Below are 14,938 nucleotides of genomic sequence, written 5' to 3'. Positions count from 1 at the left end.
TAGTTCCTGGCTTTGTTTCTTGTTTTCTTTTCATGTGTGGTGGCCAGTCTTGCTTGATCTTTAACTGGGTCATCTCAGTTCCCATGCTCACTCTGCCTTCTAAATTTTTCTGTGATATTAGCTTTAGATCTCCTCTGTCCTTGCAGTTCAGAATTTTGATGTTCAGAACTCTCTATGGAGTCTCTAGTCTGAATGGGATATTAAGCCCTTGAGTTTTCCAATCTTAAGTGCTGCCATGACAAAATTGTGGTTGCTTCTAAGGGCTGTGGGTTTCTGACCATCCTGAGGCATCTCATGGGAGCTCTCTTCTCCTTCAGCCATCTGATACAGAACCTTGCAGATTATAGGTCTCATTGATCCATCATCAAGATGCTTTGGTTTGTTTCCCTGTGCTGGATTTTTGAGGGGCCCTTTTTCTCTTAACCATCTAGATTACTTTTCATGTATTTCAGGGGTGGATGTTGACCATACTGTGGTTTTAGTGGATTTCCTCATGGTTATTTGACCTGGTGATATTTTTAGTTTTTTGCTGGAGTAGAGGTAGGTTGTATACCTCTTTTGTTTAGAAAAAGCCTTATATGACATATATATTCTTTTTAATAAAAGACATTCCCACAATTGTTTGTTTTTCCTCTTTATATGTAAATTAATTAATTAAATTAATGATTAATTCTTCTCTTTCTCCCTGCCCTGCCCCCCACTTCTCAGCAAGAAAAATAAAATCCTCTGTTATAAATGTATATTCAAGCAAAAACATTCCCTTGTTGGCCATGATTTTTTTTTTTAAGTATAGCTCATTCTGCACTCACGTTAATCACTTCTCCTTTAGGAGATACATAACATGTTCAAGCATTACTCCTCTGGAAATATGGCTGATCATTTTGTTGTTCAGAGTTAAGACTTAAGGATTATCTTTATAGTATTGATATTGTATACCTTGTTCTCCCATTTCCGATTTTTTAAATTCTGTATTAGTTCATTCAGGTCTTCCTAGGTTCCTCACATTCACTTATTCAGCCATTTCCCAATTCTGAGGCACCATTTCAACCTCCAGTTCTTTGTCAGTTCTAATAGAGCTCTCTTAAATATTTTTGTTCATATGGATTTTTTCTTCTTTCTTTGATCTCTGGCATTCAGAAAATGGACTAGTATCATTAGAATAAAGAGTATGTCCAGTTTCATCATTTGTTTCCAAATTTATGTCTATGGACATGTCAACTTTGACTAGCAATTTTTGTATCTGAGGGAAGTAGAACTAATGAAACTAAATGTTAATGGAGATTAAATCCATTTGGAGAGTACTGGGAGGAAGCATTTCTAGGTTTCTTAGCTTCTGGCAGAACAGGAGCCACCCTTGCTTCCAGATGAGCTAGATGAGCATGGAGAAAAGCCATTGTTCCACCCCAATCCCACTCAGGGCATAGCTATTTGTGCCTGCTAAATTTCTGGTTTATGTAACAAAGCCCTAGTTATGGCTCACATAAGTATACACCTGATATGTTAGGGTTCCCCACAGAGTGTATGGATGTGTAAGGAGAGGGAAAAGTGATCCTCATCTATAATAGATTATTAAATGTCAGAGGAGATGCAAAGCAACCGTATTCACAACAAAGAGGCATCAAATGTATATATACTTCTTGAGCACAGGAAAAATAACTAACTGGACCATAAATATTTATACTTTTAAAACGTTCAGATTTTTGCAAGTTTTGCAAGTTTGAATGTACTTCCTTTGTTTCTCTCAATTCTTATAAAATGAAGTACAAGGGCCAAGTTCTAATCTCTTACCTTCCCTTCTTTGGATTTTTTAAGTGAGCACTCAGTATTTTTTCATTGCTTTGTTACTCAGGGTACCTCCCCATAGCCTTGGATAATTGATTGATTTGGTACTTATTTTAGAAATAATGTCCAAACTTATTTATGGAAGAGTTGAGCTCTGTAACCAGGTCTAAAATTAAATGTTTTAGTAGTCCTAGAAAAAAAAATAACCCATCTTCCCATCTGTTTACATGATGCTTTTGGATGTCATTAGTTACCTGCTCTTTCTTCCTTATTCCTTTTTGTGGTTGCACACTTCAAACTTTGGAGTTTCCTCTAACCATATTTATAGATTATCTTTACACAACCCTATTAAAATTTAAGTAATCCAGCTTAGTTTAGCTCTATTATAATGTCAGATCTTTTTAAGCATTACTTAAAAAAAATTAAGGCTTAAATTTTGGCTATCAAAGAGTAGATATACAGTGTATTATGTTTTCATATGAAAAATTGTCCTAAAGTTGGAACCAATGAATGATTTTAGATAAATTGTGATTATACTTGACCTCTGCCACTCCATTCTCCTTGAATGGATTTTTTTTTTCAATTATAATTTAATAGCTAAATGTGCTACACAATTAGCTGACTAGCTTTGAGGGAAAAAGGAGGAGCAAATAAGACATGATACCATTCTGCATAAATCAGAAATTTTCATGTGGCAAATTAAGGGAGAAAGACAAAGATTTTGAAAGTCTAGATTTCAGGTTTGTGGGGTGTGTGTGTGTGTGTGTGTGTACATTGTCTATTATACATACATACACACACACAAAGATTTGACTATTAGTGAGGAGGCTTACTAAAGGAAAATTGTATTAGATGCTGTATTTTAAAACTTGTACTGCTTATAAAATGCTTGTGAAATGGAAAATAAAAAGGTATATTTCTTGGGTATGGCTAGTTAGGCCCTCTGATAATAAAGGCAGATTTTGAAGACTGGAATTAAATTGAATGGGAATAATTAACAAATGATGACATTGACCAGAACTCTGGAAATACTATTTTTATCTAGAGTAAGTTACCTTGAATCAAAGATTTTATTTCAGTAAATTCAGAGTATTTATTTATGTGCTGACAGTTAGGATGTGTTTAATCTAATGAGTCTAGAAATCAACCTTATTTCTTCATTATGAAAAGTGATAATTTATAATTTTCTTCTTTTTCATTACTTCTCTACCCTCGCACCCCACAATGAACCAATCTTGTAGAGTCTACCTGTCTTCACCATTGAAATTGTTACTACTTTATTTCAAGTCCTTATTACTTCTCACATCAATGATTATTATAATACATTTTCTAACTTATCTCTTCATCTCCTCTGTCTGCTTTCTCCTTTCTATCTTTCACAGTTGTCCAAATAATCATCCCAACCATTTTGTTGTTCTTCAGTTGTTTCAATTCTGTCTTACTCTTTATAACCCCTACTTGGTGTTTTCCTTGCAAAAATATTGGGATAGTTTGCCATTTCCTTCTCCAACTGATTTTACAGATGAGGAAACTGAGACAAACAGGGTTAAGGGACTTAACACAGAAGCTATTATAATTTTCACCCAAGAAAATTCAGTGACTCTGTTGACTATAATATAAATGCAAGAGTCCTTACTAGACCCTTAATTTCCAAACTCGATTTAGCTTCCTTCAGACACTATAATCTTGCCAAACTGGAGTACTAGCTGTTCTTTTATCTCCTTCAGTCTATTCTTCCTTTGTTTTACCCTAGGCATATCCCCATGCCTGGAACATGTTCCTTCCATAATCCTTAGTTTTGAAATTCTTTCCTTCAAGGTCTCAGGCATCATGAAAGCTTGTTTGAGCTGAGCCCAAATTAAAAGTGATCCTTACTTCCCTCATGACCCCTTTTCTCATGGAACTTGGGATTGTTCCTTCATTGTTATCATAATGAACTTTTATATCTTGTTAATTTGTGTCCACATGAATCCCCTATGCATATAATACTGTATAAGCCTCATTTTTCATCCTTGTATCCTGTGACTCTTATCTTTTGATCTCATTTGCATAAAATAGATTCTAGATAACTATTTTGTAGAATTGAATCCAACTCTACATTTGCTTTAATATAATATTTGCTCTATAATCCCCCTTCCATGGTGTAATGGAAAATATTCTTGGTTCTAATTCAGTCTATTCTCTCTTCTTTAACTTTACCTGCTTCTGTGAAATTCCTATATTAAAGGAGGTCTATTTCTAGTGTATTATTCAGGATTAGATAGTAAATTGCTTGTTTTGTAATATTAACTATTGCCAAAGAAAAAACAATTTTAAATGACTTAGTTATTTTAAAACTATTAACTAGATTGGCTCTCATCCAAATTTTAATGGATTGGGAAAATATCTTTGTCATACTTAGTGGAGGGTCTTGAATAGTTATAAAATATAGAGAGTGTTGCAAGAGATGAAGGATTTCCAATAAAGAATGCTTTTTGCATCATCTGGAAGTTATTTGTAAAACCTATAGATTTGGGAAGTGAGGCAACATGGCATATTTACTGAAAAAAATACTATCTTTGGCTCCATTGTGTCTTGGCTTCAAGTCCTACCTTTTGACCATGGGGAAACCTTTGTTATCTATAAGGACAGAATGGAGAGAGAATCACAAAGATCTGAGTTCAAACCCAGCCTTAGATGTGTACTAATTGTATGACCATGGACAAATCAATCAAATCTCTGTCTTTCTCAGGACCGTGCTTGGCACATAGCAGCCACAATATAAATTCCTGCTGCTATTATTGTTGTTATTCTCATTATTACTTTTTTGTTGCCTTAGAAAATTGTTTAAGACTCATTATTATAAATGAGCTACATTAGTATAGTATCTCTATGGGAAGTTCCTATATCTATGAAATCACTAGTCCTAAGACTATTTTTTATATCCCTCCACTCCAATTTTTTTTTTTTTGAAAATTAGTAAAATGCTTTAAAAAGCTTAATTCATCAACTTATTTTGAATCCAGTTCACTGACCTGTTTTGAAGAAAAGTACTGGCAGAAGATTTTATCAGTTTCTTCATACCATTTTAAAGAGAGCATCATCTAAGATCTGGAACATTCAAACCTGAATTTCTAAACCATGAATATGGCTGGGATAATAAGAATGTTGGCAGTGGCCATCATTCTTTATTAACCTTTTAACAGATCATTGGAATCCTCCTTAGAAAGGAGAAGGTTGTTGTATAAATTACATTTAATAACATGACTTGATATAGTTCTTATTTTCAAACAACCAGTATTACCTTTGTAAATCATTTAAATAAAAATTTTCATTTTCTGCAGAAATTGGCAAGTCTGCCTGTACTTGAATTCTTAAGAAATTACATTATTTTTTTACTATAAGTTTTTAGTGTAATGGACAAGCTGCTGGCATATCAAGTATTTCATAATCTGTAGGCTGTCTTTCCAGGTTAATTCATCTTCACATATACTTTCCTACAACTAGGTTGGCTCCTTTTGCAGTTTATCCCCCAAACATAGTATTCTATTCCCTGTCTATGCCTTTGCACATACTGTTTCCCCATCCTTGTAATATTCTTTATTTTCCAAGTCCTATAACCATATTTTCCTTCAAGACTTGGCTCAAGTGCTAACTTTGAAAAGTTTTTCCCTGACTTCCCTTTTCCTTGGTACGATTCTCTCCCTTCACATTATATTCCTTTTACATATGTCCTGTATTTGTTTATCTGTGAATATATTGCCTTCCCTTGAGAAATCCAAGTTTCTTGAGGTCAAGGACTATTTATTTCAGTTTCATATTTGTACTCCTGTGCCTAGCCTGATGCTTAGTGTATAGTAGTAGGTACTTAATAAATACTTGTTGGTTAAACAAAAAAGGTGTCATGGTAGAATGGAAAGCACGCTAATTCACATCCTGCTTCAAATGTTGATCACATCTGTGACATTAGGCAAATCACAGCCTTCTTGCACCTCAGATTTCTCATCTGTAAAATGAGGTAGCAGGATTAGGTGACCTTTGAAGCTCTGTTTTCCTGCTTTAAATTTATGATCCTATTGATTGATAGTTTTCTTCAACTATACATATCTGTTACTTCATCATGAGTCCATATTGAAAGTTGTACTGGGTATTCTTACTGCAGCTGCTGTTGTTTAGTTGATTCATTGTTCCAACTTTTTCTGACCCCATTTGAGGTTTTCTTGGCAAAAATACTGGACTGCTTTGCCATTTCCTTCTCCAGCTCATTTTACAGATGAGGAAACTGGGGCAAACAGGATTAAATGACTTGCCTAGGGTCACCCCACTAGTAAGTGTTTGAAGCCAAATTTTAACTCGGTTCCTCTTGACTCCAGGATAGTCACTCTATCCACTGTAACTTTTGTTATTGGCTGCATGATTTTGAATGGAATATATATTCATATACTTTATAGATAATTGGTTTGACCCTCAATTTCTTAATAATAGCAACCAGGCTTTTAGAAAAATCTAGTCTTGGAGGGAAATAATTCTCTTTTTAAAAAAATCTCCTTAGTATAAAATTTGAAAGATGCATCTAATATAAGCATAATTAAGAACATTTCCCCCCCTATAGCCTCCCCAGAAGTCTTATTTCTTAGTTATTGTGTGTCTTTTGTTGTTATCTTTTATGCTGGTAGCCCTTCAGTAAGCATAGTCTGACATGCTTTGTGGCCTTTACCTTGTGTGATAAAATAGATGGAAAGGATTCTTGAAACCATCTGGTGAAGATGAGCAACCCTAGAGGACTGTGCTTTGGGAGAAATTGACTGAATGCTAAGATATGTGGAAGTCTGGGGATACAAGCAGGGGACTTTTTTTTTTAAGAGCATGAACATTAATACATCTTTTTGAGGTTTGATGGGACATGTACTGCCTACTGTTCCATATGGTGCTTATGATAGCGTGGCATATTAGCATGCTGCAGGTTCATAATGTATTCAGGGGGAGAAGCCATCACTTGCATACCAATTGAGGCGTTCTCTCTTTGAGATCTGCTTGTGAATTTCAATGTTGTTTATGTCTTCTTCTAAGCTGTGACTGAACAGTGCATTTCCGCTATGAGAAATAAGAGAGAAGGAGAAGACAGACAGACAGAGATGGCGGGGGGGGGGAGACGAGGGAGAGATGGAGAGGGAGACAGAGAGACACAGAGAGAGACAGAGACACAGAGACAGATAGGAGGGGGGAGAGAGAGATAGAGGAGGAGGGGGAGAGAGAGAAAGAGACAGAGACAGTGACAGTGAGACAGAGAGAGGAAGGGAACGAGAAAGACAAGGAGGGGAGAGGGGAGGGAGAAAGAAGGGGTGACAGAGGGAAGAAAGAGGAGAAGAGAGGGGGGAAAGAGACAGAGAGAGACTCATACACATAGAGACAGACAGGAAGGGAGGGGGAGAGAGAGGGGGGAGGAGGAGAAGAGAGAGACAGAAAGGAAGGGAGGAAGAAAGAAAAGGAGGAAGGGGAAGAGAGAGAGAGAGAGAGAGAGAGAGAGAGAGAGAGAGAGAGAGAGAGAGGGAGGGGGGGGAGAGAGAAAGGGTGAAAAGGGGAGGGGGAGAGAAAGAGAAAGAAGGAAAGAGAGAGAGAGAGAGATTTGAAAGTAGCTTTGTATGTATGTTCTGGTTAAGAAATAAATTTTATTTTATTATCCCTGCCTCCTGATGTGTTGTTTACCACAGTCTACCATTTATTATATGTGGCTCAGTGGATAAAGTGCTTGACTTGGTGTCAGGAAGAATTGAGTTCAAATCTGCCCTTAGATATTCACTAGCTGTGTAACGCCAGAAAACTCACTTAATATTTGTTTTTGCCTCAGTTTCCTGATCGAAAAAATGGGGATGATCATAATAGCATCTACTTCCCAGAGTTATTGTGAGGATCAAATGAGGTGATAATTGTAAAGCACTTCACAAAGTTTCAAGTGCTTTATAAATGCAATTATATTCTTGTTGTCATCATTTTTATCCTCCCTAGATCAAAAGTCCCTTGGGGCCTATAGGTGTCACAGTAGCTAGAATGCCAATTTTAGAGTTAAGAAAACATGAGTTCAAATCTTGTTTCAGATTTTTTTTAATAATAACTTTTTATTTTCAAAAGTATATGCTAAGAGTTTTCAACATTTACCCTTGCAAAACTTTGTGTTCCGAATTTTTTTCTCCCCCCACCCCCCACGCCCCAAGAGCAAGTAATTCAATATATATTGGACATGTACAATTACAATTATCATGGTACACAAGAAAAATCAGATGAAAAAGGGAAAAAGTGAGAAAGAAAATAAAAAACAAGCAAGCAACAACAAAAATGGTGAAGACAGATGGCTCTTTCCATCACAAGTTTATTGGAATTGGCCTGAATCACCTCAAAGTTGAAAAATTGCTTCAAATTCTTAACATCCATGTGAACCTGACAAAATCACTTAACCTCTTTTGTCCTCACTTTCTACATCTATAAAAACGAAGATAATGATACCTATTTCATGGAATTTTGTAAGAGTCAAATGATAAACTCTATGTAAGGCATTTAGTTGTTATTAAGGGCAGCATCTATGTCTCAGTGATCTTTGTCATTTTTGTATCAATTATGGGCAGCAAAAAGTCAGTTGTGAGTTTTAAGAAATGACTTTTGAATTTATACAATATCCTTTATGGTTGATTATGTGAGGTACATAAGGTAAATTATTCTGGGGGATAAAAATTCGTTGGGGATAGAGGGACTGTTGTTTTGTTTTCCATTTTGTTTTTCTACCCATCCTAGGGCCTACCACAGTCACTCATATTATAATAGGAGGTTGCTCATGGGAGAGAAAAAACATTTATACGTTCCAGGCACTCTACACACACACACACACACACACACACACACACACACACACACACTAAGCACTTTATAGCTATTATCTCATTTGGTCCTTACAACAACTCTGCAATATAGATGCTATATTATCCTCATTTTACAGTTGTGGAAAGTAAGTGACGTGTATAGGATCACACAGTAGATAGAGGGAGACCTGAAATCAAATCTGTGCACAGGCAACTTAGACTTATATTCTCTGTCTCAGTTTCCTAAAATGAGGGTAATAATAGCATTCATCTTCTAGGATTGTTGTGAAGCACAGATGAGATAATAATTATAAAGTGGCATATAGTAAACACTATATAAATTAAGTGTCCAAGGCTTGATTTGAACTCATTTATTTTTAATTCCAGTCCTGCAACTTCTTATCCACTGTGCTTTCTGTCTTGACAGAAGCTCATAATAGAAATGTTTAGTGAATGAATGAATAAAACAATGAATGAAAGCTCATTTTACCAATAATAACACAAAAAAAGGTAAAAATAACTTAGTCTAAAATCTCTAGCTATTAGTTGCTACCATAGAGATGATCATAACCTTGATTTCACTCTTATGTGTGAGTGCTCTCCTTCACCTGGGACTCTGTCATTCCTACTTTTGTCATTTGCCTGTTTTTCTTTTTTTTTCCATTTTTTTCTTTGTACCTTACTTGTGCTAACTTCCTCCCTGTGACCTCTAATCCCGTCATTCTTGTCCTGACATTATCTCTTCTTTTTTCTCATTTTTCTTTTTTGAGCATCTTTATCCAGTAATTACATTCTTCACCTATATATTGTCTCCAACTCTCAAATCCCTTGACCTTTTGTCTTTTCACTGCTTATGCTTTGCCAAGTCTCAAATCTGGATTATCCCAGTTATCTGTCTTGTCTTGCCTAACCCCCATGGGACTTGAATGCTGGGGAGGAAATCATTCAACATTACCACTAGGTCTACTCAAAATTTGTGAGATCTCATTTGAGTGGACCCTCATTGTTGCATATAGTGCTTCCTTTTATTCTTTCCTAATTGCCTCTTCACTAGGAGAATCTTCCAATTTTCTTTTTCTTCTCCATATTCCTAGACCACCCATTCCTTAATTTTTACTTTTAAATCCATCATTTGTGAACTTCCTCTTCTCTGTGGACTTTGATCATTTCCTCTCTCGTTTTTCCTAGTCTGTGACCAAGACTAAGTCAATCACCTTGCCAAAACCAATTTCTACTTTTGTCCTTCAGTCCCATTTCTTTTGTCCCTTTGATCATTGTTTCTTCTCTCTCTGTCTCTAATCTTCAACCTCTCCTAAATGTCTTTCTATTTTTGTTACCTCCAAACATACTAAAGTCTTTCCCATACTTTGAAAATAACAAAAAAAGACATTTCATTTGATCCTGTCACCCCCTGAAGATCTTAAAAGTTCTCTCCTCTTTCACAAACAAGGTACTTCTCTCCATTTCTTCCTCTTCCTTTCTATGTCTTTACAATCTGGCATCTAACTTCACCCTAAACTGAAAATCCTTTCTCCAAAATGACTAACAACAGTCTCTTAATTTTTAAAATAACGTCTTCTCAGACTTCATTCTTCTTGACTTTTTCAGCATCTGATAACTATTCCATTATCACCTCTATGATATAATGCTCTCCCTGTGTTAACTTTGACACCTTAGTTCTCCTCTTATTTGTCTTTTTTCAGTCTCCTTTGCTGGATCATCCGTAGATACCCTTCCTTCCAAAAGTAAGTATCTCTCAAGATTTATTTCTGGGATTTTTTCATTAATGCCCATGAATTCACTTATTAGCTTTACGCAATTAATTGCTGGGTGTATATATCTTATATTGTCAGTTACCTATTGGCTATCCTTTCTTGCATATTCTATAGGCATATCAAAATAAAGTGTCCAAAATAGTAACTTTCTCCTTCAGCTCTAAACCCAGCTTTTCTTCTGAACTTCTCTATTTCTTTTGAGTATTAATGGCTTTTCACTGAGCCAAGGACACAATCTCATGGATATCCTCATTGCCCTTTATCTCACATATGCAATAAGTGGTCAACATTTCTGCTACTATCAGTACCTTTCATATTTTCTGTACTTTTTAATTCTCATGTCTATTTCTTTAGATGTCGATACTATATTAACCTCTTAATTGGCTCTCAGCTCTGGGTCTCAGCCTCTCTGAGGCAAGCTGAATAATTTTTCACAACGCAACCATTTCTTTCTTCTTAATCAAGAATCTTCAAGTAGTCTTTATTGCCTCTGGCATAAAGTTGTCATTTTAAGGCTTTTACATTTTCAACCTACCCTTTTTTTCTTTTTCTTTTTTTTCCAGATTTCTCCCATATACATACCCTACCTATCGATATTTCAGCCAAGCTAACCTAATTGTCATTCCTTTGAACTTGGCATTCTATCTCCTGAATACTTAACTTTGCATAGTTTCTCCCACATGCTTAGAATGCATTCCCTCCTCACCTCTACTTTTAGAAACTGGCTTCCTTCAGTGCTCCCCTAGCACTACACATAGTATTTCAAACTTGCTCAGTGGTTTTTTTTCCTGGACTGGATCTGTGATAACTTTGGTGTAAAGAACTACTATTGGGGAAAGCTCACATCAGTGTTACATCAGCACTTTTCTCTGCAACATGTAGTCTCACTTACCTGAGGTACTGAAAGTAAAGTGACTCATCTGGAGCAGGTGTCAGAAGGAGGACCTTAATTAGGCCCCCCTGACCTGCAGTTTGGATAGCTTTTTGAATCCTATGCCAGGCTGCTGCTTTGAATGCAGTAAGTGCTTTGTAATCACTTGTTGAATAGTTTGTATTCTGATTCCAATTTTTTTCTCCTATACTGCTATAGGAAATAATAACTGAATGAATGAAAATGTATTTATTAAATGCTCATTATATACCAAGTGCAATATTAAGCACTGGGAATTAAAATAGAATGAGTATTTTTGAGGGGGTCATATTATAATTTAGAGAGACAACAGCTAAAGAAGGACTCAGATGAAAGGGCCTATAACAAGGCCCAGGGCTCCATAAGGGACATATGTAGACCTCAAGACAATACCTAAGGAGATAAATAAAGTAAGGCCAAGTAAGCAAGAGTTGCGTGGTGGCAAGGGATTGGACTGGGAGATCCTTCATTTTCCTGGAAAGATTATAGTTAGCAGGGAGGTGTAGGGAGGCAACTATGTTCTGTACATAGGGCCTATGGCTTCAAATATTTACTAGCTATGTGATTCTGGGCAAGTCACAATCCCTGTCTTCTTCAACTGCTAATATGGAATAATAATAGTAATAATAATAATTCCTCCCAAGGTAGTGTGAGTATGAGATATTTGTAAAATGCTTAGAACAGTTTCTGGCACATAGTAGGAACTTAAAACATGGTTGTTTCCTTCCTCCCTTGTGCTTCCTAATTTATCCAATTAGGGACTTTAAAAGGCCTTAAAAAGGGATTTTGTGTTTTTTTTTTTCATGTGTGGGAATTGGGGAGTAGAAAGGGAAATATGTCCAACCAAGAGAGAAAGAAGGAAATTGAGTATTGGTAAGAAGGTTGGGAGATATGTTCTTGGTATCACTTGCCCTGCTGGGCTCTTCCCCCCCTCTCTCAATCCCATCATTGAGATATTAGAAGGTTGGGTCAGAGGAGAAAATCACTCCAAAGGCACATGTTGTTAAAATGCTATTTGAAATCCATTTCTTTTCTAGGCTCACTAATTTTTTTTTTTTAAATGATAACAACCAAAATAAAGCTGTTAAATGCCAGATATTTGGTGTCTTTTTTATATAACACAAAAAGACCAAAAATATATGGATAGTATTCATGTTTAATGAAATACCTTATACCTTGCCCTATCTTTGCCAGATACATATAGCTGATAATTTTGGAACTTTGCTTAAAGGTCACATTTTCTTCAGTTTGTTAAAGATTTATAATTCATTAATTCTTCACCAGATCACCAAGATCATATAATCCCCAATAATTTAAGACCTTTCTTTGAGAGTAGCTATTATCAGTCATCCTGATGCTGGATATCTCTTTTAGCCAATTTATTCTGGTCTTCAAGTAGAAGGCATATAGTCCTACCTGAGTTTTTAATTTTTTTAGAACCACTAAACTTTGATAGGCCTTGTCTGGGAGTCATGGTGTCATGGTACTTTCTAGAATCTAGTTCCCTTTCACACTATGCTTAGGCAACAGGGTTCTTAACTTTTAGAAAATTTACTCGGAAGTTTTTTTGCACAATGACTCTAAAACCATTAACTGGAGGTGTTTGTGTAAGCATTGATTTTGGACAGTTAATTGATGGCTATAGTAATTTTAAAAACTTCAGAAGATCTAGGTATATTTTCAAAATTACAAAATTCTTTGGTTTTAATTCAAGGAATTTTGCACTTAATTTCTGAGTTATAAAAAGATGACATTGGAAGACACATGGACAACAATTTATGGCAGAAATGTTCGGGAAAATGAAGGTATTTTTGTTTCCTCAGAAGACAATTCTTCAGCTATTTTAATTTAGTCTATAAGGCACTGATTAGTTTGTCAAATCTCCTCAAGAATATCAATGTTGCTAAGGCATCATAATACCTAAATAGAGATTCAGATGACTGTAGTCTGGGACACTATTTTACTGAATGCATATTTATGCTTAGTTACATTCTCTGGCTGGGTTCACCCCTCTCCCCCACTTCTTTTAGTTTGAAGGGTTTTGTTCTTATCCCATTTAAATCAGTAGATTGGTTTTTACTTTTTCTCCCTAAAACATTCAGAAAAAAAGCAAATAGAACTGAATAGGAATGTGGAGGAGGCAGTGTGGGTAATTCAAGCAAGTTTAGTCAGCACTTGGGAGATTCTTGAAATGTTTCTTGATGTCCTACAGAACTGTTAACATCTGCACATCTTATGAGAGGAGTCACATTTATTACAGCTGTATTCCAACTAAAATGTAAGGAAGGGGAGAAGAAGAAGGAAGGTTGGGGAGGGTGTTAAGGGTAGCGAGGAGGAAATCACTGTTAAGAATGAAGCAGCTGGCTTCCAGTTACAAAGATTTATCATTTTCTTTAGTTACAGACCCAGGGTAAGCTCCAGTTGGGTTCTTTACTGCAGGATCTTTTTGAAGTGACAGGTTTGCAAGGCTTCAGAATAATTCAGAGGCAGTAGTTACCTCCCTGTAAAATAGTCTTGGTGAATTAAAAAGAAGAAAAACCAGAGTCATCTCATGAGATAATGCCCCTCATTAGTAGGATTTGGGTCAAGCGTGGCACCTGCATCATGCATCAAAACTTGATGTTGTATACTATAATGTCAGATGCATTTTTGAACCTGGAGTTTGTGGAGAAGCAAATGACAACTGTTTCTTTTGAAGGAAACTTCTACTGGACATTGGAATCCAATCCTTGCCAAAATTAATTCTCTTTCTTGGTTTGCTTGTTTTTAATTACACAATATTGAAAATAAAATAATGCATTCTGAAACTTTATCTTCGCTTTAGGACTTTAGATGATCTGATTTTTAACTGTGTGAACCATTTTTTCATTCATGCAGATTACAACCCATCCATGGTTTAGGAGATTACTGTCAAAATGATCATTGAAAAAAATTTCTCAAACTACTATCTACTGCTTGCCAGCCTTTTTATCACAAGCTTCTCAGAACTTAGCTAGATGTTTGGACATCAGTGTAATAACATTGCACCTGACCTCAATGAGGGCAAAAAAATTTTCACTTTTATCTTATCAATAGATAGCACCTAGGAGAGCACCTTGTTATTCTTCAGTCATGCGTGACTCTTTATGGCCCCTTTTTGAGGTTTTCTTGGCAAAGATGAGAGTGGTTGGCCATTTCTACCCCAGCTCATTGTACAAATGAATAAATTGAGTACAACAAGTTTAAGTGACTTGCTCAGGGTCACACAGCTAGTGTCTGAGGTTGGATTTGAACTCATGAAGATACCAGGTCCAGTACTCTATCCATGGTGCCTCTTAACTGCCTAGGAGGACTATCTCATAGTAGACATTTTAATTAAGTAGTTGATTGACATAAGAGAGAAGCCTTTTCAGCTTAGTGTGGGACCTGTCAGATCTTGTGTTGTCTTGGCCCCTTAAAAACAATCAGAGTAGAACACCTCTGTTTGTGGTCCTCATTTCCTGTACTAGAGAAAAACAAATACTAGCTATTTCTTAGGTTTCATCCAATTTGTTAGAATGGGTAGTTGAGAGCTTTCTGCTGTTCACTTTCTATCTCAGTAGATATTCTTTTTTAATAACTGGCTTTTTCCAAACCTAAACTGGGTTTTAATGAAGGATGAT

At 36.0% G+C, this 14,938-nt stretch overlaps 1 protein-coding gene across 8 annotated transcripts in view; it reads left to right on the top strand.

Moving 5' to 3' along the window:
* RUNX1T1 (RUNX1 partner transcriptional co-repressor 1) overlaps positions 1-14,938 on the top strand; it is a 172,122-nt gene that overhangs the window by 60,449 nt on the left and 96,735 nt on the right. For 3 of the 8 annotated variants that reach the window (XM_031946974.1, XM_012541702.2, XM_012541707.3), the window contains one exon: positions 10,316-10,357. The exons of the other annotated variants lie outside the window; for them this stretch is intronic. In XM_031946974.1, the coding sequence (XP_031802834.1) occupies positions 10,316-10,357 (42 nt within the window). The remainder of the gene's footprint in view (positions 1-10,315; positions 10,358-14,938) is intronic. 8 annotated transcript variants of the gene reach the window in all.

Source organism: Sarcophilus harrisii, chromosome 1, assembly GCF_902635505.1.
Source record: "Sarcophilus harrisii chromosome 1, mSarHar1.11, whole genome shotgun sequence".
Classification (NCBI taxonomy): Eukaryota; Metazoa; Chordata; class Mammalia; order Dasyuromorphia; family Dasyuridae; genus Sarcophilus; species Sarcophilus harrisii.
This window is presented reverse-complemented; position numbering and strand designations above follow the sequence as displayed.